At 39.5% G+C, this 21449-nt stretch overlaps 1 protein-coding gene across 1 annotated transcript in view; it reads left to right on the plus strand.

Annotated features, from left to right (window-relative positions):
• The first annotated feature begins 20173 nt into the window (after positions 1-20173).
• Positions 20174-21449, plus strand: part of SLC22A2 (solute carrier family 22 member 2) — a 32433-nt gene continuing 31157 nt past the window's right edge. Inside the window, exon 1 of the mRNA XM_037817691.1 lies at positions 20174-20909. Within this exon, the coding sequence (XP_037673619.1) occupies positions 20499-20909 (411 nt within the window). The 5' untranslated portion in view covers positions 20174-20498. The remainder of the gene's footprint in view (positions 20910-21449) is intronic.

The following is a 21449-nucleotide window of genomic DNA, read 5'->3' on the forward strand; positions in this document are numbered from 1 at the left end:
TTGCAAGTGGGGATCCAGTTTCCCCAGCACTGTTTTTAGTGTTTTGGTAATGGATGGTGGTGATGGTAGCACAGCATTGTGAACACAAGTAACAGCACTGAAATGTATATCTGAATATGATTAAAAGAGAAAATGCTATATTGTATATACGGTTACAGAATAAAAATTTTTAAAAAGAGAAAATGTTATATTGTATATATGGTTACAGAACAAATTTTTTTTTAAGATGTATGGAACTACACTATACAATGGTGAACCTTAAGTTAAACCATTGACTTCAATTAATAGTGCAAGCATAAAAATGTGCTATCATCAATTGTAACAAATGCTCCACACCAATGTAAGGTGTTGTGGTGGGGTGTTTCATGGGAATCCTGTATTTTATGCATGATTGTTCTGTAACACCACAACTTCTCTAACAAAAAAATACTTAAAATTTTTAAAACAAAGGATTGGTGATTCATTCTGGGTTCATTTCTGTGTGTAGGTTAAAATCTAACTCAGAATACATTTGGAACAAATTTTTATTCAAAATATTTAGGAACAAGTTAATATAGAAACTCATTGCCATAACATTCTGGATTACAGAATTAGAAAATGTTTTAAATAAAAATTGATGAAGATTATACCGTTATAATATTGTTTACTGGACACAGTAAAATATCACTTCATTTTCCTTATAAAATTTTTATGCTATTAATTAGAGCAAGATACATTTAAAAACTTTGTAAGTCTGAAAATGTTCCACATTTTCTTTTTACTTTTCATATGCCCTACTATATGGCATTACAAATTTTGACTTGTATTTTAAATTATTCTTTTTTTTGTAATTATATATTTAATATCTAAACATGACCTTATACTGCAAAAAAATCAAATAATTTTTTCTGAATGTTATGGGGGTTATGTTTTTGAAAAAATATATTTAAATGTAAATACGATAACTAACACATTTTACAGCCACTATACTTCAGAAATATTCTCACTTAATCTCTAAAAGTACCCTACTATTATTATTCCCATTTTTCTCACAGAAAATGAAATACATAGAAGTTTGGTGAATTGTGCAAGGTCACATGGTAAGGGAATGGTAGAAACCTCCAACTCAAGCCTCTGTGACACCCAAACCCATGTTCTTTAGACTACACATCATCTAGGGGATTAAATGCCATTTAGCGGTTTTGTGACCTAGCTGAGGTCAGTTACTGTCTCTGAGCCACACTATTCTCATCTTTAAAATGGGGATGATAATAACCATCTTGCAGGGCTGGTGTATAGCTTATAAAGGACTAGCAGCAGGTTGGAGGCATAGCAGAATAGAATTAATAAATCTTAGTGTCCTCAGCATATGAGGTGGTTAACCTAAGGAGAAATTTTTCCTGTATCCACAAATTATTAAAATGCAGGCATATTTTTGTGGCACTTGCATAAGACGCTCAGCCCCCCTATGCAATGCTTTTGGTGGGAAACATACATTTCAGCCTCCCTATCCATTTCTTATCATATTAGGGGTTGTGAAAATGGGCATGAGTTTGCCCATTGGTAAAGCTGAGGCTAGCAGTGATGGCAAGATGAGGATCTTGGAGGAAGGACTCCCTGGAGTTATAGACTAAGAAATGTTGGAAGGGACTTCCTGGTGATTGCTCAGAGATCTTCCTTTCTCTGCCCTGTTGTCCACTAATTACCTGACTGTCGGAATTGTCATTGAGTAGTATTTATCAATTCTGTCCACCTTAACTAGCCCCTGTTCTCTGCTGTAGTGTTGCAGAGAAATTTGGGTTGGGCACAACTGGACTTCCTCAGTACTGTACAGAAGATTGCATCACGGGGACAATATTTATTTGCATTATGAATGAACCCTTTAAAAGATTGAGAAATACTCTTGGCATTAATTACAAGGAATTATCAGATTATTTGGATTAAATTCAGCAGAGGTTCAGATTACCCTCTAGTCAAGCTTCTGAACATGCAAGCACATCCCATAAATAAATGACTAATCATAAGAGATCTAGATTCTAATCATAAGCTTTGAGTTACCACCATCACTATGTTCCTTGCCCTGCCTGTGGTTTCTCCATCTCTACTTGCTCACTGCCCATGTGGCTTTTCTGTAGAGACTATTACCAAACAAGAAATGATTTTGTGGCAGTGATGCTGTGAGCTTTGCTCGTGTGTTAGTACATTAACGGAAACGTGTTGAATGACTGAGTAAACTAATTGATGTAAGTGATCTGGGGTCTTAACTTCTCCTTATCTGATCATTTACTACAAGCAATTCATAATGAACTTCAACATAATTGCTTCTTGGCAAATGATGCTGTCCTTGCCCCTCACCTGGTGCCCTCTTGCCCATGGCTGAGGGATCTGGTATCTTCACAGGGACTTGTCAATGAGTCAAATTCAGGGAGCAAGTGTCTGTAAAATTTCCTCATAAGAGGCAATCAGCACCACCTCTGGGTCCCTGAAAGTGGAGTAAGGCTTTATAATCTTATTGTTTTAACTCCTTCACTCTCACAGCCATAGACATAATTAGAGAAGTTATACACAAAAATGATTCTCAGATATTGTAGTCATATCCAATAAGCCAACAAAGAAGACAAAATGGAATCATAAATAATCAAAAAGAAGGCAGAAAACTAGGAAAGGGGAAAAAGAACAAATAGGACAAACAGATAATAACTTCAAACCTAAGCATATCCATGATCACATTTGAATGTAAATGGTATAAAAATCTATGGTAAAGTTGGATAGCTATTAAATATTGAATTTCTTGTTAACAACTTTCTCACAGAGAAAACTCCATGCCCAGATGGTTTCACTGGTGAGTTTTACCAAACATTTAGTGAAAAATTAGCACCAATTCTTCACAAAATCTTCCAGAAAATTGAAGAAGGAATATTTCCCAATTTATACTATGATACCAGAATTGCTGTGATACCAAAACCAGACAAAAATATTTCAAGAAAAGAAAATGATAGATCAATATCCCTCATGAACATAGATACAAAAATTTTAAACATTTTATTAAATGAACACAGAAGTATATAAACATGAGGATGCATCATAACCAAAGTGGAGTTTCTCTCAGGGAATGCAAGATTAGTTGGACATTTAATATGCTGATCAATGTAAACCATCATATTAACAAATTAAAAACAAAAAAAAGGATGCAATCATCTCAATAGATGAATATAAAGCATTTCACAAAATCCGATATCCATTTCTGATTTACAGAGATGTAATTTGATTTACACATCTGATTTATACATTTACACAATCTGAGGATTAAGACATGGACATTATCTTTTGAAGGACCACTATTCAATATGCTTATGCTTAAAGGTAAAATCTAAAACTATAAAACTTGTAGAAGAAAATCTTTGTCAATTTGTGTTAACAAAATTTTATAGATACTACACCAATACCATAGTGCATAAAAGAAAAGACTGACACATTGGACTTCATTAAAATGAAAAATATTTGCTCTTTGGAAGACATTGTTAAGAGAATAAAAAATCAAACCACAAATTGGGAGAAAATATTTGCAAATCATATACCTGATAAAGGACTTTTTTCTAAAATAAATAAAGAACTCTCGAAATTCAATAATAAGAAAACAAAAACCCAATTTAAAAGTGAGCAAAATATAAATCAGGAATTCTGCTTCCTGATGGTGTCAGGAGCTCTGCTGACACATTATCTTGTGAAATATGCAAAGCAGGGAAAAACAATTTTTAAAAAAGATCAATCATATAAAGTCTGGAAACTGTCCTAAGGACATGCAATGAAAGAATAAATATTTATGCAAGAAAATTTAGTAAAACTTAGATGTTTTAGTTACTCCTCCAGGAAAGTAGGTAGAAAGCCAGGAACTGCGTGGACTGGACACCACAGAGGAATCTGTCTTTGGGCATACTTCATACAACACTCATGAAAATGTCGAACTGCTGAAATCAGCAAAATCTGTAAGTTTTTGCGGCCAGGGGACCCGCGCCCCTCCCTGCCAGGCTCAGTCCCGGGGGAGGAGGGGCTGTCAGCTCCGGGAAGGAGAAGGGAGAACTGCGGTGGCAACCCTTATCAGAAACACATTCTACTGATCCAAACTCCAACCATAGATAGACTGAGACCAGACACCAGAGAATCTGAGAGCAGCCAGCCCAGCAGAGAGGAAACAGGCACAGAAAAAAAAAACAACACGAAAAACTCCAAAATGAAAGCAGAGGATTTTTGGAGTTCTGGTGAACACAGAAAGGGGAAGGGCGGAGCTCAGGCCGTGAGGTGCATATGCAAATCCCAAAGAAAAGCTTATCTCTCTGCCCTGTGGACCTTTCCTTAATGGCCCTGGTTGCTTTGTCTCTTAGCATTTCAATAACCCATTAGATCTCTGAGGAGGGCCCTTTTTTTTTTTTTTTTTTTTTTTTTTTTAATAATTTTTTGTTTTTATAAAAAAATTAATCTAAGAAGCCCAATACAGAAAGCTTCAAAGAATTGCAATTTGAGCATGTCAAGTCAAGAGCAGAACTAAGAGAGCTCTGAGACAAAAGGCAATAATCCAGTGGCTGAGAAAATTCACTAAACACCACAACTTCCCAAGAAAAGGGGGGTGTCCGCTCACAGCCACCATCCTGGTGGACAGGAAACACTCCTGCCCATCGCCAGCCCCATAGCCCAGAGCTGCCCCAGACAACCCAGTGTGACGGAAGTGCTTCAAATAACAGGCACACACCACAAAACTGGGCGTGGACATTAGCCTTCCCTGCAACCTCAGCTGATTGTCCCAGAGTTGGGAAGGTGGAGCAGTGTGAATTAACAAAGCCCCATTCAGCCATCATTTCAGCAGACTGGGAGCCTCCCTACACAGCCCAGCAGCCCAGAACTGCCCTGGGGGGACGGCACTCACCTGTGACATAGCACAGTCATCCCTCAACAGAGGACCCGGGGTGCACAGCCTGGAAGAGGGGCCCACTTGCAAGTCTCAGGAGCCATACGCCAATACCAAGGACTTGTGGGTCAGTGGTAGAGACAAACTGTGGTAGGACTGAACTGAAGGATTAGACTATTGCAGCAGCTTTAAAACTCTAGGATCACCAGGGAGATTTGATTGTTAGGGCCACCCCCCCACTCCAACTGCCCAGAAACACGCTCCACATACAGGGCAGGCAACACCAACTACACACGCAAGCTTGGTACACCAATTGGGCCCCACAAGACTCACTCCCCCACTCACCAAAAAGGCTAAGCAGGGGAGAACTGGCTTGTGGAGAACAGGTGGCTCGTGGACACCACCTGCTGGTTAGTTAGAGAAAGTGTACTCCACGAAGCTGTAGATCTGATAAATTAGAGATAAGGACTTCAATAGGTCTACAAACCCTAAAAGAACCCTATCAAGTTCAGCAAATGCCACGAGGCCAAAAACAACAGAAAATTATAAAGCATATGAAAAAACCAGACGATATGGATAACCCAAGCCCAAGCACCCAAATCAAAAGACCAGAAGAGACACAGCACCTAGAGCAGCTACTCAAAGAACTAAAGATGAACAATGCGACCATAGTACGGGATATAAAGGAAATCAAGAAGACCCTAGAAGAGCATAAAGAAGACATTGCAAGACTAAATAAAAAAATGGATGATCTTATAGAAATTAAAGAAACTGTTGACCAAATTAAAAAGATTCTGGACACTCATAGTACAAAACTAGAGGAAGTTGAACAACGAAACAGTGACCTGGAAGATGACAGAATGGAACATGAAAGCATAAAAGAAAGAATGGGGAAAAAAATTGAAAAAATCGAAATGGACCTCAGGGATATGATAGATAATATGAAACGTCCAAATATAAGACTCATTGGTGTCCCAGAAGGGGAAGAAAAGGGTAAAGGTCTAGGAAGAGTATTCAAAGAAATTGTTGCGGAAAACTTCCCAAATCTTCTAAACAACATAAATACACAAATCATAAATGCTCAGCGAACTCCAAATAGAATAAATCCAAATAAACCCACTCCGAGACATATACTGATCACACTGTCAAACACAGAAGAGAAGGAGCAAGTTCTGAAAGCAGCAAGAGAAAAGCAATTCACCACATACAAAGGAAACAGCATAAGACTAAGTAGTGACTACTCAGCAGCCACCATGGAGGCCAGAAGGCAGTGGCACAATATATTTAAAATTCTGAGTGAGAAAAATTTCCAGCCAAGAATACTTTATCCAGCAAAGCTCTCCTTCAAATTTGAGGGAGAGCTTAAATTTTTCACAGACAAACAAATGCTGAGAGAATTTGCTAACAAGAGACCTGCCCTACTGGAGATACTAAAGGGAGCCCTACAGACAGAGAAACAAAGACAGGACAGAGAGACTTGGAGAAAGGTTCAGTACTAAAGAGATTCGGTATGGGTACAATAAAGGATATTAATAGAGAGAGGGAAAAATATGGCAAACATAAACCAAAGGATAAGATGGCCGATTCAAGAAATGCCTTCACGGTTATAACGTTGAATGTAAATGGATTAAACTCCCCAATTAAAAGATATAGATTTGCAGAATGGATAAAAAAAAATGAACCATCAATATGTTGCATACAAGAGACTCATCTTAGACACAGGGACACAAAGAAACTGAAAGTGAAAGGATGAAAAAAAATATTTCATGCAAGCTACAGCCAAAAGAAAGCAGGTGTAGCAATATTAATCTCAGATAAAATAGACTTCAAATGCAGGGATGTTTTGAGAGACAAAGAAGGCCACTACATACTAATAAAAGGGGCAATTCAGCAAGAAGAAATAACAATCGTAAATGTCTATGCACCCAATCAAGGTGCCACAAAATACATGAGAGAAACACTGGCAAAACTAAAGGAAGCAATTGATGTTTCCACAATAATTGTGGGAGACTTCAACACATCACTCTCTCCTATAGATAGATCAACCAGACAGAAGACCAATAAGGAAATTGAAAACCTAAACAATCTGATAAATGAATTAGATTTAACAGACATATACAGGACATTACATCCCAAATCACCAGGATACACATACTTTTCTAGTGCTCACGGAACTTTCTCCAGAATAGATCATATGCTGGGACATAAAACAAGCCTCAATAAATTTAAAAAGATTGAAATTATTCAAAGCACATTCTCTGACCACAATGGAATACAATTAGAAGTCAATAACCATCAGAGACTTAGAAAATTCACAAATACCTGGAGGTTAAACAACACACTTCTAAACAATCAGTGGGTTAAAGAAGAAATAGCAAGAGAATTTGCTAAATATATAGAGACGAATGAAAATGAGAACACAACATACCAAAACCTATGGGATGCAGCAAAAAGCAGTGCTAAGGGGGAAATTTATAGCACTAAACGCATATATTAGAAAGGAAGAAAGAGCCAAAATCAAAGAACTAATGGATCAACTGAAGAAGCTAGAAAATGAACAGCAAACCAATCCTAAACCAAGTAGAAGAAAAGAAATCACAAGGATTAAAGCAGAAATAAATGACATAGAGAACAAAAAAACAATAGAGAGGATAAATATCACCAAAAGTTGGTTCTTTGAGAAGATCAACAAGATTGACAAGCCCCTAGCTAGACTGACAAAATCAAAAGGAGAGAAGACCCATATAAACAAAATAATGAATGAAAAAGGTGACATAACTGCAGATCCTGAAGAAATTAAAAAAATTATAAGAGGATATTATGAGCAACTGTATGGCAACAAACTGGACAATGTAGAAGAAATGGACAATTTCCTGGAAACATATGAACAACCTAGACTGACCAGAGAAGAAATAGAAGACCTCAACCAACCCATCACAAGCAAAGAGATCCAATCAGTCATCAAAAATCTTCCCACAAATAAATGCCCAGGGCCAGATGGCTTCACAGGGGAATTCTACCAAACTTTCCAGAAAGAACTGACACCAATCTTACTCAAACTCTTTCAAAACATTGAAGAAAATGGAACACTACCTAACTCATTTTATGAAGCTAACATCAATCTAATACCAAAACCAGGCAAAGATGCTACAAAAAAGGAAAACTACCGGCCAATCTCCCTAATGAATATAGATGCAAAAATCCTCAACAAAATACTTGCAAATCAAATTCAAAGACACATTAAAAAAATCATACACCATGACCAAGTGGGGTTCATTCCAGGCATGCAAGGATGGTTCAACATAAGGAAAACAATCAATGTATTACAACACATTAAAAACTCGAAAGGGAAAAATCAATTGATCATCTCAATAGATGCTGAAAAAGCATTTGACAAAATCCAACATCCCTTTTTGATAAAAACACTTCAAAAGGTAGGAATTGAAGGAAACTTCCTCAACATGATAAAGAGCATATATGAAAAATCCACAGCCAGCATAGTACTCAATGGTGAGAGACTGAAAGCCTTCCCTCTAAGATCAGGAACAAGACAAGGATGCCCGCTGTCACCACTGTTATTCAACATTGTGCTGGAAGTGCTAGCCAGGGCAATCCGGCAAGACGAAGAAATAAAAGGCATCCAAATTGGAAAAGAAGAAGTAAAACTGTCATTGTTTGCAGATGATATGATCGTATATCTAGAAAACCCTGAGAAATCGACGATACAGCTACTAGAGCTAATAAACAAATTTAGCAAAGTAGCGGGATACAAGGTTAATGCACATAAGTCAGTCATGTTTCTATATGCTAGAAATGAACAAACTGAAGAGACACTCAAGAAAAAGATACCATTTTCAATAGCAACTAAAAAAATCAAGTACCTAGGAATAAACTTAACCAAAGATGTAAAAGACCTATACAAAGAAAACTACATAACTCTACTAAAAGAAATAGAAGGGGACCTTAAAAGATGGAAAAATATTCCATGTTCATGGATAAGAAGACTAAATGTCATTAAGATGTCAATTCTACCCAAACTCATCTACAGATTCAATGCAATCCCAATCAAAATTCCAACAACCTACTTTGCAGACTTGGAAAAGCTAGTTATCAAACTTATTTGGAAAGGGAAGATGCCTCGAATTGCTAAAGACACTCTAAAAAAGAAAAACGAAGTGGGAGGACTTACACTCCCTGACTTTGAAGCTTATTATAAAACCACAGTTGTCAAAACAGCATGGTACTGGCACAAAGATAGACATATAGATCAATGGAATCGAATTGAGAATTCAGAGATAGACCCTCAGATCTATGGCCGACTGATCTTTGATAAGGCCCCCAAAGTCACCGAACTGAGCCATAATGGTCTTTTCAACAAATGGGGCTGGGAGAGTTGGATATCCATATCCAAAAGAATGAAAGAGGTCCCCTACCTCACCCCCTACACAAAAATTAACTCAAAATGAACCAAAGATCTCAATATAAAAGAAAGTACCATAAAACTCCTAGAAGATAATGTAGGAAAAGATCTTCAAGACCTTGTATTAGGCGGCCACTTCCTAGACTTTACACCCAAAGCACAAGCAACAAAAGAGAAAATAGATAAATGGGAACTCCTCAAGCTTAGAAGTTTCTGCACCTCAAAGGAATTTCTCAAAAAGGTAAAGAGGCAGCCAACTCAATGGGAAAAAATTTTTGGAAACCATGTATCTGACAAAAGACTGATATCTTGCATATATAAAGAAATCCTACAACTCAATGACAATAGTACAGACAGCCCAATTATAAAATGGGCAAAAGATATGAAAAGACATTTCTCTGAAGAGGAAATACAAATGGCCAAGAAACACATGAAAAAATGTTCAGCTTCACTAGGTATTAGAGAGATGCAAATTAAGACCACAATGAGATACCATCTAACACCGGTTAGAATGGCTGCCATTAAACAAACAGGAAACTACAAATGCTGGAGGGGATGTGGAGAAATTGGAACTCTTTTTCATTGCTGGTGGGACTGTATAATGGTTCAGCCACTCTGGAAGTCAGTCTGGCAGTTCCTTAGAAAACTAAATATAGAGTTACCATTCGATCCAGCAATTGCACTTCTCGGTATATACCCGGAAGATCGGAAAGCAGTGACACGAACAGATATCTGCACGCCAATGTTCATAGCAGCATTATTCACAATTGCCAAGAGATGGAAACAACCCAAATGTCCTTCAACAGATGAGTGGATAAATAAAATGTGGTATATACACACGATGGAATACTACGCGGCAGTAAGAAGGAACGATCTCGTGAAACATATGACAACATGGATGAACCTTGAAGACATAATGCTGAGCGAAATAAGCCAGGCACAAAAAGAGAAATATTATATGCTACCACTAATGTGAACTTTGAAAAATGTAAAACAAATGGTTTATAATGTATAATGTAGGGGAACTAGCAGTAGAGAGCAATTAAGGAAGGGGGAACAATAATCCAAGAAGAACAGATAAGCTATTTAACGTTCTGGGGATGCCCAGAAATGACTATGGTCTGTTAATTTTTGATGGATATAGTAGGAACAAGTTCACAGAAATGTTGCTATATTATGTAACTTTCTTGGGGTAAAGTAGGAACATGTTGGAAGTTAAGCAGTTATCTTAGGTTAGTTGTCTTTTTCTTACTCCCTTGTTATGGTCTCTTTGAAATGGTCTTTTATTGTATGTTTGTTTTCTTTTTAACTTTTTTTTTCATACAGTTGATTTAAAAAAGAAGGGAAAGTTAAAAAAAAAAAAAAAGAAAGAAAAACAAGGAAAAAAAAAAGATGTAGTGCCCCCTTGAGGAGCCTGTGGAGAATGCAGGGGTATTCGCCTACCCCACCTCCATGGTTGCTAACATGACCACAGACATAGGGGACTGGTGGTTTGATGGGTTGAGCCCTCTACCATAAGTTTTACCCTTGGGAAGACGGTTGCTGCAAAGGAGAGGCTAGGCCTCCCTATATTTGTGCCTAAGAGTCTCCTCCTGAATGCCTCTTTGTTGCTCAGATGTGGCCCTCTCTCTCTGGCTAAGCCAACTTGAAAGGTGGAATCACTGCCCTCCCCACTACGTGGGATCAGACACCCAGGGGAGTGAATCTCCTTGGCAACGTAGAATATGACTCCCGGGGAGGAATGTAGACCCGGCATCGTGGGACGGAGAACATCTTCTTGACCAAAAGGGGGATGTGAAAGGAAATGAAATAAGCTTCAGTGGCAGAGAGATTCCAAAACGAGCCGAGAGGTCACTCTGGTGGGCACTCTTACGCACACTTTAGACGACCCTTTTTAGGTTCTAAAGAATTGGGGTAGCTGGTGGTGGATACCTGAAACTATCAAACTACAACCCAGAACCCATGAATCTCAAAGACAATTGTATAAAAATGTAGCTTATGAGGGGTGACAATGGGATTGGGAAAGCCATAAGGACCACACTCCACTTTGTCTAGTTTATGGATGGATGAGTAGAAAAATAGGGGAAGGAAACAAACAGACAAAGGTACCCAGTGTTCTTTTTTACTTCAATTGCTCTTTTTCACTCTAATTATTATTCTTGTTATTTTTGTGTGTGTGCTAATGAAGGATTGATTTAGGTGATGAATGTACAACTATGTAATGGTACTGTAAACAATCGAAAGTACGATTTGTTTTGTATGACTGCGTGGTATGTGAATATATCTCAATAAAATGATGATTAAAAAAAAAAAACTTAGTGTGCCAGTTTCAATGTATTATGCCCCCCAAAATGCCATGTTTTTAATGCAATTTTGTAGGGGCAAATGTATTAGTACTGATTGGGGTGGAATCCTTTGATTGAGTGTTTCCATGGAGATGTGACTCTATCAACTATGGGTGAAATGTTGGATTGAATTATTTCCATGGAGTTATGCACCCTGCCCATTCAGGGTGCATCTTAATTTAATCACTGGAGTCCTATAAAAGACCTCCCAAACAAAAGGATCTCAGACCAGCTGAGAGTGACATTTTGTAGAGCAGCTCAGAGAGATATTTTGGAGATGGCCACGGAAAGCAGACTTTTGCTGACACTTTGGAGATGCTAGCCCAGTGTTTGCTCCAGAGAAGCTAAGAGAGGACAAAACACCCCAAGAGCAACATTTTGAAGAATGCACCAGAGCTGAGAGAAGAACTGGAACACAACCTAGGATCAGCAGACACCATCCACATGCCTTTCCAGCTGACAGTTTTTTCCAGATGCCATTGGCCTTCCTTCGCTGAAGGTATACTTGTGTTGATGCCTTAATTTGGACATTTTCATGGCCTTCAGACTGTAAATTTGTAACAAAACATACACCCTTTATAAAAGTGAATCCATTTCTGGTATTTTGCAAAATGGCAGCATTAGCAAACTAGAACACTCAGTAAGAACAGTAAGGGTCTGAAGTATTTGAGCCATACATCTTGCCCTTCCAGCTCAGCTTGATGGAAACTCCACTCTGAGTTAGTATGACCAAGAAGACAGGGCTCTTGCTTCCTTAGCTCCCAATAAAAGGGTACTGCATCTCATCAGAAGGGGTAGGTTGCCAGCATTTCTCAACCCCTACAACTTCATCAAAGAGGCTAAACTCCTGGTGAGTGTGTCCAAGAGATTGGGAGCTTATTTTCTGTAGCCAGCACCCCTCTGCAGGATAGAGATTATGGAACACAGAAAGCTGGGACTCTGGTTTCTCTCCTCAGCTTGCCCATAGAGCAAATGTTCCATAATGGGAGAGGCAAAATAAGGACACCAGAGACTATTTGCTGTTCAGCACAAATAGACTCTGTCCAGGGGTAGAAAGCAGTTCATAAGAAAAGGGAGCTCCATATCTCTTCCCAAAATAACTGACTTTAATATAGATTGTGGGGATGTTCAGGCCTAAGAGTGCTCTTGAAAACAACAGCTCTGATTATTTAAGAGTAACAAACTAAGCAATAGGCCAGCTAATTAACCAGAGAGAGACAGCCAATAAAAGCCCCCTTACCTCCCAAACAACATCCAAATTTAATTGAACCAGACTGCTGAACTGTTGAAGACCCACAGCACTGTCAAAAGCAATACAGCAATCAGTCAGTAATTAGTGACACCTAAGTGATGGGTGTAATACCAAATGAGCATACAGCTTAACAGAGAGATCAAAGAGAGAGACAAAAAGAATTCTGTGAAAAACACTTTCATCTTGGAGTGACTGTGTGCATGATTAGGACTAAGCCTGAATAGCCAAAGCCATCTTGAAAAATAAGAGCAAAGTTGGAAGACTCAAACTTCCTCATTTTAAAACTTATTACAAACACACAGTAATAAAAACAGTATGATACTGGCACAAGGACAGACATATAGACCAATAGAAATGAACAGAGAATTCAAAAATCAACCCTCACATCTTTGAACAATTGACCAAAGGTGCCAAGTTCACTCTGTGGGTGTGCTGGTTTGGATATATTATGTCCCCCACAAAAAGCCATGATCTTTAATCCAATCTTGTGGGATATTGGGATTAGGTTGTCTCCATGGAGATGTGACTTCACCCAACTGTAGGTAAAAATTTTGATTAGATTATTTCCATGGAGGTGTGGACCTGCCCATTCAGTGTGGCTTTTGATTAGTTTACTGGAGCCCTGTAAGTCCTCAGACAGAAGGAGCTCTGTGCTGTAGCCAGGAGAGATATTTTGGAGATGGCCATTGAAAGTAGACTTTTGCTAGTCCAGAGTTTGCCTGGGAGAAACTAAGAGAACACCCCAAGACTCAGAGAAAAATGTCCTGGGAGAAAGCCATTTTGAAGCCAGAACCTGGGATCAGCAGAAGTCAGTCATGTGCCGTCAAAGCTAACAGGTTTTCAGGATGCCATAGACATTTCTCCAGTGAAGGTATACTCATTATTATACCTTGATTTGAACACTTGTATGGCTGTAGAACTGTAAATTTGAAACCAAATAAGCCCCCTTTATAAAAGCCAATCCATTTCTGGTATTTTGCATAATGGCAGCATTAGCAAACTGAAACAGTGGGAAAAGAATAGTCTCTCAACAAATGGTGCTGAGAAAACTGGACGTCTGTGTGCTGAAGGAAGGTGGACCCCTACCTCACTCAAAATGGATCAAAGACTTAAGTATAAGAACTAAAACCACAAAACTCCCAGAAGAAAACATAGGGAAGCATCTTCAGGACCTTGCCTTAGGCGATGGTTTCTCAGACTTTAAACTCAAAGCATGAGCAACAAAAGAAAAAAAAGATACATTGGACTCATCAAAATTTAAAAATTTTGTGTATCAAGGGACATTTTAAAGAAAATGAAAAGACAACCAATAGAATGGGAGAAAATAATTTGGAAACCATATATCCAATAAGGGTTTAGTATACAGAATATATAAAGAAGTCCTTCAACTCAACAACAAAAATAAAAAAACCCAATGTAAAAATGGGAGAAATATTTGAACAGACTTTGCTACAGAGAAGATATACAAATGGTCAATAAATACTTGAAAAGATGCTCAGTGCCATTAAGGAAATGCTATTAGGGTAATCACCACAAGGCCTGTCAGGTTGTCCTCTCATAACCATGCCTACTTCCTTCCCATCCTCTCTCCTTCCTTAACACTTGGCAAACACTGATCTGTTCTCCATTCCTGTACTTTTCTCAGTTCAAGTATGTTATGGAGCCATAAATTTGTAATCTTTGGATAGGGGCTTTTTTTACCCAGGAGAATTCTCCAAAGCTTTATCTAGTTTGCTGTGTGTATCAATAGGTCATTCATTTTTATTCCTAAGGAGTATTCCATGGTACTGATATATCACAGGTTGATTAATCATTCATCCATTCAAGCATATTTGGATTGTTTCCAATTAGGAGTCTTATGAATAAAGCCTCTGTGAAAACTCATGCACAGGTTTTGTATGAACATAAATTTTCCTCTCTCAAGAATAAATGCCCAGGAGTACAATGGCTAGGTCATTTGGTAGTTGCATGTTTAGTTTTTAAAGAAACTGCCAAACTTTTCTGCACATTTTAATTCCCATTGGCAAGGTGTGAGTGATCCAATGTCTCCATATGGTTGCCAATATTCGGTATTGTCACTGTTTTTTATTTTAGCCATTCTGACAGGTATGTAGTGATATCTCATTGTGGTTTTATTTGCATTTCCCTAATGGCTAATGATGTTGCACATCTTTTATATGCTTGTTTGCTATCTGTCTTTCCTCTTCAATGAAATGTCTGTTCATGTCTTTTTGTCCTTTTTCTAATTGCATTGTTTGATTATTTATTGATAATTTTTGAGAATTCTTTATATATTATTCTTCATGCTAGTCCTTTGTTGGATATGTGGTTTGCAAATATTTTCTCCCAATCTATAGCTTGTCTTTCATCTTCTTGAGAGGGTCTTTTTCAGAGCAAAATACTTTTTATTTTGATGAAGTTATCTTTATTAATTTTTCCTTTTATGGGGCATGCTTTTTGTGTCAAGTCTAAGAACTTTTTGTCTAGCCTTAGATCCCCAAGATTTTTTCCTATGATTTTTGTATAAGTTTTATGGTTTTGCATTTGGTATTTGAGTCCATGATCCATTTTGAATTAATGTTTGTATGGGGTATGAGGCATAGGTTGTAGTTTTTTTCCCCCTATGGATGTCCAATTTATCCAATATCATTTATTGAAAATGCTATCTTTCTTCCACTGAATTGTCCTTGCAGCTTTGTCAAAAATAAGTTGGGCATATTTGTGTGGGTCTATTCCATTCCATTGACATACGTGTCTCTCCCTCCACCAATACCCGTCTTGATTAGCAAAGCTGTAGACTAATTCTGGAAATCTGGTAGACTGACTCATCTCAATTTATTCTTCTCTTTCAAAGTTGTTTTAGCTGTTCTTATTGCTCTGATTTTCCCTGTAAATTTTAGAGTAGTCTTGCCTATATCTACAGAAAACCTTATGGAATTTGATAGGAATTATGATAAATGTGCCTATCATTTTGGGTAGAATTGACATCTTTATTATGTTGAGTCTTCCAATCCATGAATATGGTATGCTCTCCATTTATTTAGCTCTTCTTTGATTTCTTTAATCAATATTTTGTAGTCTTCAGCATACAAGATCTGCAAGGCTGGGAAAACAGAGTGGCCTACAGGCATGGAAAGAGTGAGCTTGACCCAGAGGTCGAGGGTGGGCCTTCCACCTCGATGTTCAGGAAATGTGTTGCCACCTCAGGCCTCAAAGAGGATGGAGCACATTCCCAGGGGACTGGGGAGAACCTGGCTGCCACCCCATTGTTTTGAAGAGGTTGAGCATGTGCCCCAGATATGGAAGAGAATCCAGGTGTTGCCCCAATGTTTGAGGAGGGTGGGGCCGAGAAGGTGGTCTCCCCAGTGTGCAGATATGTTGAAGCACTCACCCCAACATTTGGAGACAAAAGGGCTGCCACAAAGGCCCTTAGGAAGGTTAGACTCCTGCTCTCTCAAGACCCAAGGATTCAACATCATTCTGTAAATGACTCTCAGACTTTGAAATCTAATGGAGTTTGTCCTGCAGGTTTTAGGAACTGTTTTGATCCTGTGAACCCTGTTTTCCTTTTCAATTTCTCCTTAGAGCAATGAGAATGTTTATCCTATGAATGTCCCTCCTTTGTATATTGGAAGCATATAACTTGTTCTAAGTTTATAGGTCCACGGTCAGAGGGGAATTTTGCTTTTGGACAGACCACAACTGTAACTGATTTAATGGGATCTTGTTCTTAACTATTGTTTCTGAAATGATTTAAATTTTTGTGATATTGCTGTGGGATGACTGTATTTTGTATATAGAAAGATCATGTCATTTTGGGGTCCAGGGAGTGGAATGTGCCAGGTTGAATGTGTTATGCCCCCCAAAACACCATTATCTTTGATGTAATCTTGTGTGGGCAGACATATCAGTGTTGATAAGATTGTAATTCTTTGAGTGTTTCTGTGGAGATGTGCTCCACCCAACTGTGGGTGATGACTGGTTGGATATTTTCCATGGAGGTGTTACCCCACCCATTCAGGGTGGGTCTGAGTTAAATCACTGGAGCCCTATAAATGAGCTGAAAAACAGAGGGAACCCAGTGCAGCTGAGAGTGACATTTTGAAGAGGAGCTGCAGCCAAAAGGGACACTTTGAAGAATGCACAGGAACTGAGAGAGGAGTTTCAGTTTACAGAGACATTTTGTAGATGACCTTTGAAAGCAGACTTTTGCTCTGGAGAAGCTAAGAGAGGACAAACATCCCAAGAGCACCTAAGAATGGCATTTGAGGAGCTGAAGCCTAGAGAGGAATGTCCTGAGAGAAAATCATTTTGAAACCAGAACTTTGGAGCAGACACTAGCCACGTGCCTTCCCAGCTAACAGAGGTTTTCTGGACACCATTGGCCATCCTCCAGTGAAAGTACCTGATTGCTGATGTGTTACCTTGGACACTTTATGGCCTTAAGACTATAACCGTGTAACCAAATAAACCCCCTTTATAAAAGCCAATCCATCTCTGGTGTTTTGCATTCCAGCAGCATTAGCAAACTACAATACTTTCCTTTGTCCCACCATTCTGTTGAACTCATTTATTGAATTTTTAACTCCTGCTATTGTATTTTTCAGTTCTAAAACTTCCACTTAGTTCTTCTTTACTTTTTATCTCTTTGATGTGATTTTCTATTTTTTCTTTTATTTCAAATGTGTTCATAATTACTGAATCATTTTTAGGTGACTGCTTTAAAATTTTTGTCAGGTAACTCTGATATCTCTGTCACCTCCATGTCACCATCTATTGATTGTCTCTTTTCATGAAGCTTCAGATAAGTGATTTTCAGCTAAAAGTTAGACGTTTTGAGTATTAGTTAATGGGACTCTGGGTATTATTTAAATCCTCTGTTTTAGCTGTCTTCCTCTGTCACTGCTTCAACAGGGGTGGAGGCTGCATCTCATTACTTCCATGTGAGAGGATAAGTTGAAGTTCCCCATTTGGGTTTTGTTGACACCCGGGGGAAGCATCTAGTTCCTGCTGCGTGGGGTGGGAGTTTTAGCTCCCACTAGATGTCCACTGATACCTTCCTGGCTGGGAAGGGTAGGACTGCCTCATAACTGCCCTCTGTATGACCTCCACTGACCCCACAGGGAAAGGAGAGGAACATGGCCTCATCAGTGTTGAGCAGTGGTGGAAGTTCTGACCCCTCACTAGCGGTTCTTCTGACACCACTCCAGCAAGGAGGGGAAGGGGTGCCACCTCCCTGCTGGATGGGAGTGGATGTCCAGGCTGTCCACATAGTATCTGACATCACTGGGAGGGGGGTTTACCTTGCCATCTAGCAGGAATGAAAAATCTGGTACCCTAATGGATCTTCTCTGACAACAGAAGGGGCATTGGGGCATCTTATTATAGCCTGGAAAGGATGGACATCTAGGCTCCCCACACATACTTTATTGGTGTGGGTGAGGTGGGATCACAATATATTCTGTCATTATTTGGCTACAGTAGAGTGGCTATTTTCTAAAAATGTTCTGCCTTGTTAGGCTGGGTTTTTTTAGTACTTTGACTAGGGAGAGAAGGTTTTTGTTGGGGGTTTTATGTCTGTGCCTATAGAGTTTCTGGGTTGCTGGCTTCTCCAGTATCTTGTCTGGGTTATGTGAGGCTGAAAGAAAACCAAGGACACACCATCATGTCATTCTTTGGGTCCCAAGTTCCCTAGCCAGTATGCCTTCCTTCTCCACCTTCCAGAGTCTTATGTTTGTTTTATATGCAATTTCCAAGGTATTTACTTGCATTTCACCAGAAGAACATGGAAAAATACATCTTCTCCATCTTCCCAGAAGCAGAAGTTAAGAGTATATTTTTAGTGCTTGACTTTGCCATTTCTTTTTGCTGACTGGCATATTTATTTGCTCTTTATTTTATTAACAACTTTTATTTTTCATTTTTATCTTAAAAATATCTCTGCATCCAGAGAGCTCCCTCAACTAGAGAACTGGAATGTCTCTCCAGATTCTCAGACTCATCTTTCTGTAAATCCTTCCTGTTATCTGAGATGGCTACCAAACGAGCCAAAGCTTTCCAGGGACTGGGCGTTTTCAGTCTGTGAAATTAAATCAGAAGCCGAGACCCCTGTTCACAGCAGCCTACCATTGGCAATGGACAGCCACAGCACAACCAAAAATTCAATCCAGTTTTCTTTTCTTATTTCATTTTTTTCTATTGAATAGTCAGTGGGCATAATGACATGGATGAGCTTTGCAACTATAATGTTTGTAACCAGAAATACTCCCCAAATCTCTTGGTTCTATAGGGTCTGAGCCCACTCACTTACATCAAAATGGGGCCAACGGTGGCAGAGGTCTTCCTAATCTGTCACCTCCCTAGCAGAACATCTCTGTGAGCCAGACAAAGACATAATGGGGACCCTGACAGGCACCCTGCTTCTTGCTTTTTTTAAGAAAACAAGAAGCTTGCACTGCAGTAGGGAGAAAGGCTCATATAGGTCAGTGCTTTAGAACCATGCTATCATGCCCAATGACTATTCAACAGAAAGAAAAGAAGGAGGAGGAGGAGGAGAAACAGGAGGAGGGGGGATGGTGAGGAGAAGGAGAAAGAGAAGAAAGAAGACAGCAGGAAAACAAATTGGAGTATATTTCTGGTATTTATCATGTAGAAGAATCAACAGGTCACTCTCTATTTGGCAGCTTCACAATGCATCAAAGATCCTTTATTCCAACAGGAAAGACAGATTGCGCATGTCTCCTGCATTTGGATGCATGTATCACCATCCTAAAGACAATCTTGACCACAAACAGAAATATCCAGGAAAAAAAGACACCCCTGAATGCATTTACACTTGACCTATATGTGTGGTGAACACTTTATTTCCCCACAAATGGATCAAGGCAAAGCACATTTCAGGGTTGAAAGGTAAGATGACAAATTGAAGTAAACGTTTTTAAGAAGCAGAATTATAAAATCCGGGAAAGATCAAAGCAGCAGGCACAGCATGTATCCCAAGTACACTTGCTGTTTTTTGTGGAGCAAGCTCAGCAATAGTATTTGCAAACCACTTTGAATTCAGACAAAAGTTCTGACCCAAGACCATGATTCTCACCCCACTGGGCAAGCAGAGCCAAATGCGTGTACATTCTCTCCAGGACTGAAAGGAAAGGTTGGCAGGGTGGATGAGATATGAATATATTAAGTTCCTGGACACTTGGTTTACTAAAGAAAGATTAACAGGTCCTTGATCCGTGAAAGCACTCAGGTTACTGACCCAGTTGTGGTGCAGAGAAAGGACTGCTTGTCGTGCTGGTATGAGGTAGCGACAAACTTGTGGCGAAGGATGTTACAACAAACGCTGCATGGAGCCCTGTGAACTTGCTCTAGCATTTCAGAAAAGCTGCGTGAAGCACACTCACTGGAGAAGTGCCAGTTTGAAGACAGCCTGGCAAAGGAAAGGTTTGGACCAAAGGCTAGTCAATTTCTAGAGCGAACTGACTAACTCCCACTCTTTGACTTTGGTCAAGAGTTGCGCTGGCCTTGCCACCACCGCTGTCAGCAACATTTAGACTAACTCAGGGGAAAGCAGCTGGACTTTTCCTGCCTCCAGGAAGAATGCCAACTGTGGATGACATTTTAGAGCATATAGGGGATTTTCACTTTTTCCAGAAACAAACATTTTTCCTCTTAGCTCTGCTCTCGGCGGCCTTCACCCCTATCTACGTGGGCATCGTCTTCCTGGGGTTCACCCCGGACCACCGCTGCCTGAGCCCCGGGGTGGCCGAGCTGAGCCAGCGGTGTGGCTGGAGCCTGGGAGAGGAGCTGAACTACACGGTGCCCGGCCACGGGGACGCGGGTGGAGCCTTCGCCCGCCAGTGCAGGAGGTACGAGGTGGACTGGAACCAGAGCGCGCTGGGCTGCGTCGACCCGCTGGCCGGACTGGAGGTCAACAGGAGCCTCCTGCCGCTCGCCCCCTGTCAGCATGGCTGGGTGTACGACTCGCCCGGCTCCTCCATCGTGACCGAGGTGAGCTCCCACAGAAACAGATGCTCAGGACTTACACAACAAAGAGGCAAAAAGCTGAACTTTGCTTAAGGAAGAAACCTGTAAGCCCTTGTTCTTAGGACAGTGCTGGGACATGCTCTTTGGACTCAATGTATCTTATAAAATCCTAGTTTCCAAAGGGAAAAGATGCAGCTTCTTATTTACCTGCTTTATGAGTGGTTTAGACTCCATTGAATTCTGACAATAGCAATCCTAGTTTATGCAAGTTTCCATGGTAAGACACAAACAAAAGCATGTCAGAACTCCTGGAAATAATGCTAAGAAAGGGACTTTTTCTGGAACCTCATACCTCTCCTTCTTTGTTCTTCCAACACGCACATGGATACCTGGAAACTTAGATGACTCATCTGATATGATGTACTCTTCCCCTGGTGGCTATTTTTTTTCCTCTTGAATTTGCTCAGAGTGTCCATATAAAACCATTTGGGTTTGGCAATGATGCTATGGTGTTATTATTTTATTAAAAAAATAGAGTCACAATTAAAAGTTAATTGTGATGTT

The sequence above is a fragment of the Choloepus didactylus genome, chromosome 24, assembly GCF_015220235.1.
Source record: "Choloepus didactylus isolate mChoDid1 chromosome 24, mChoDid1.pri, whole genome shotgun sequence".
Classification (NCBI taxonomy): Eukaryota; Metazoa; Chordata; class Mammalia; order Pilosa; family Megalonychidae; genus Choloepus; species Choloepus didactylus.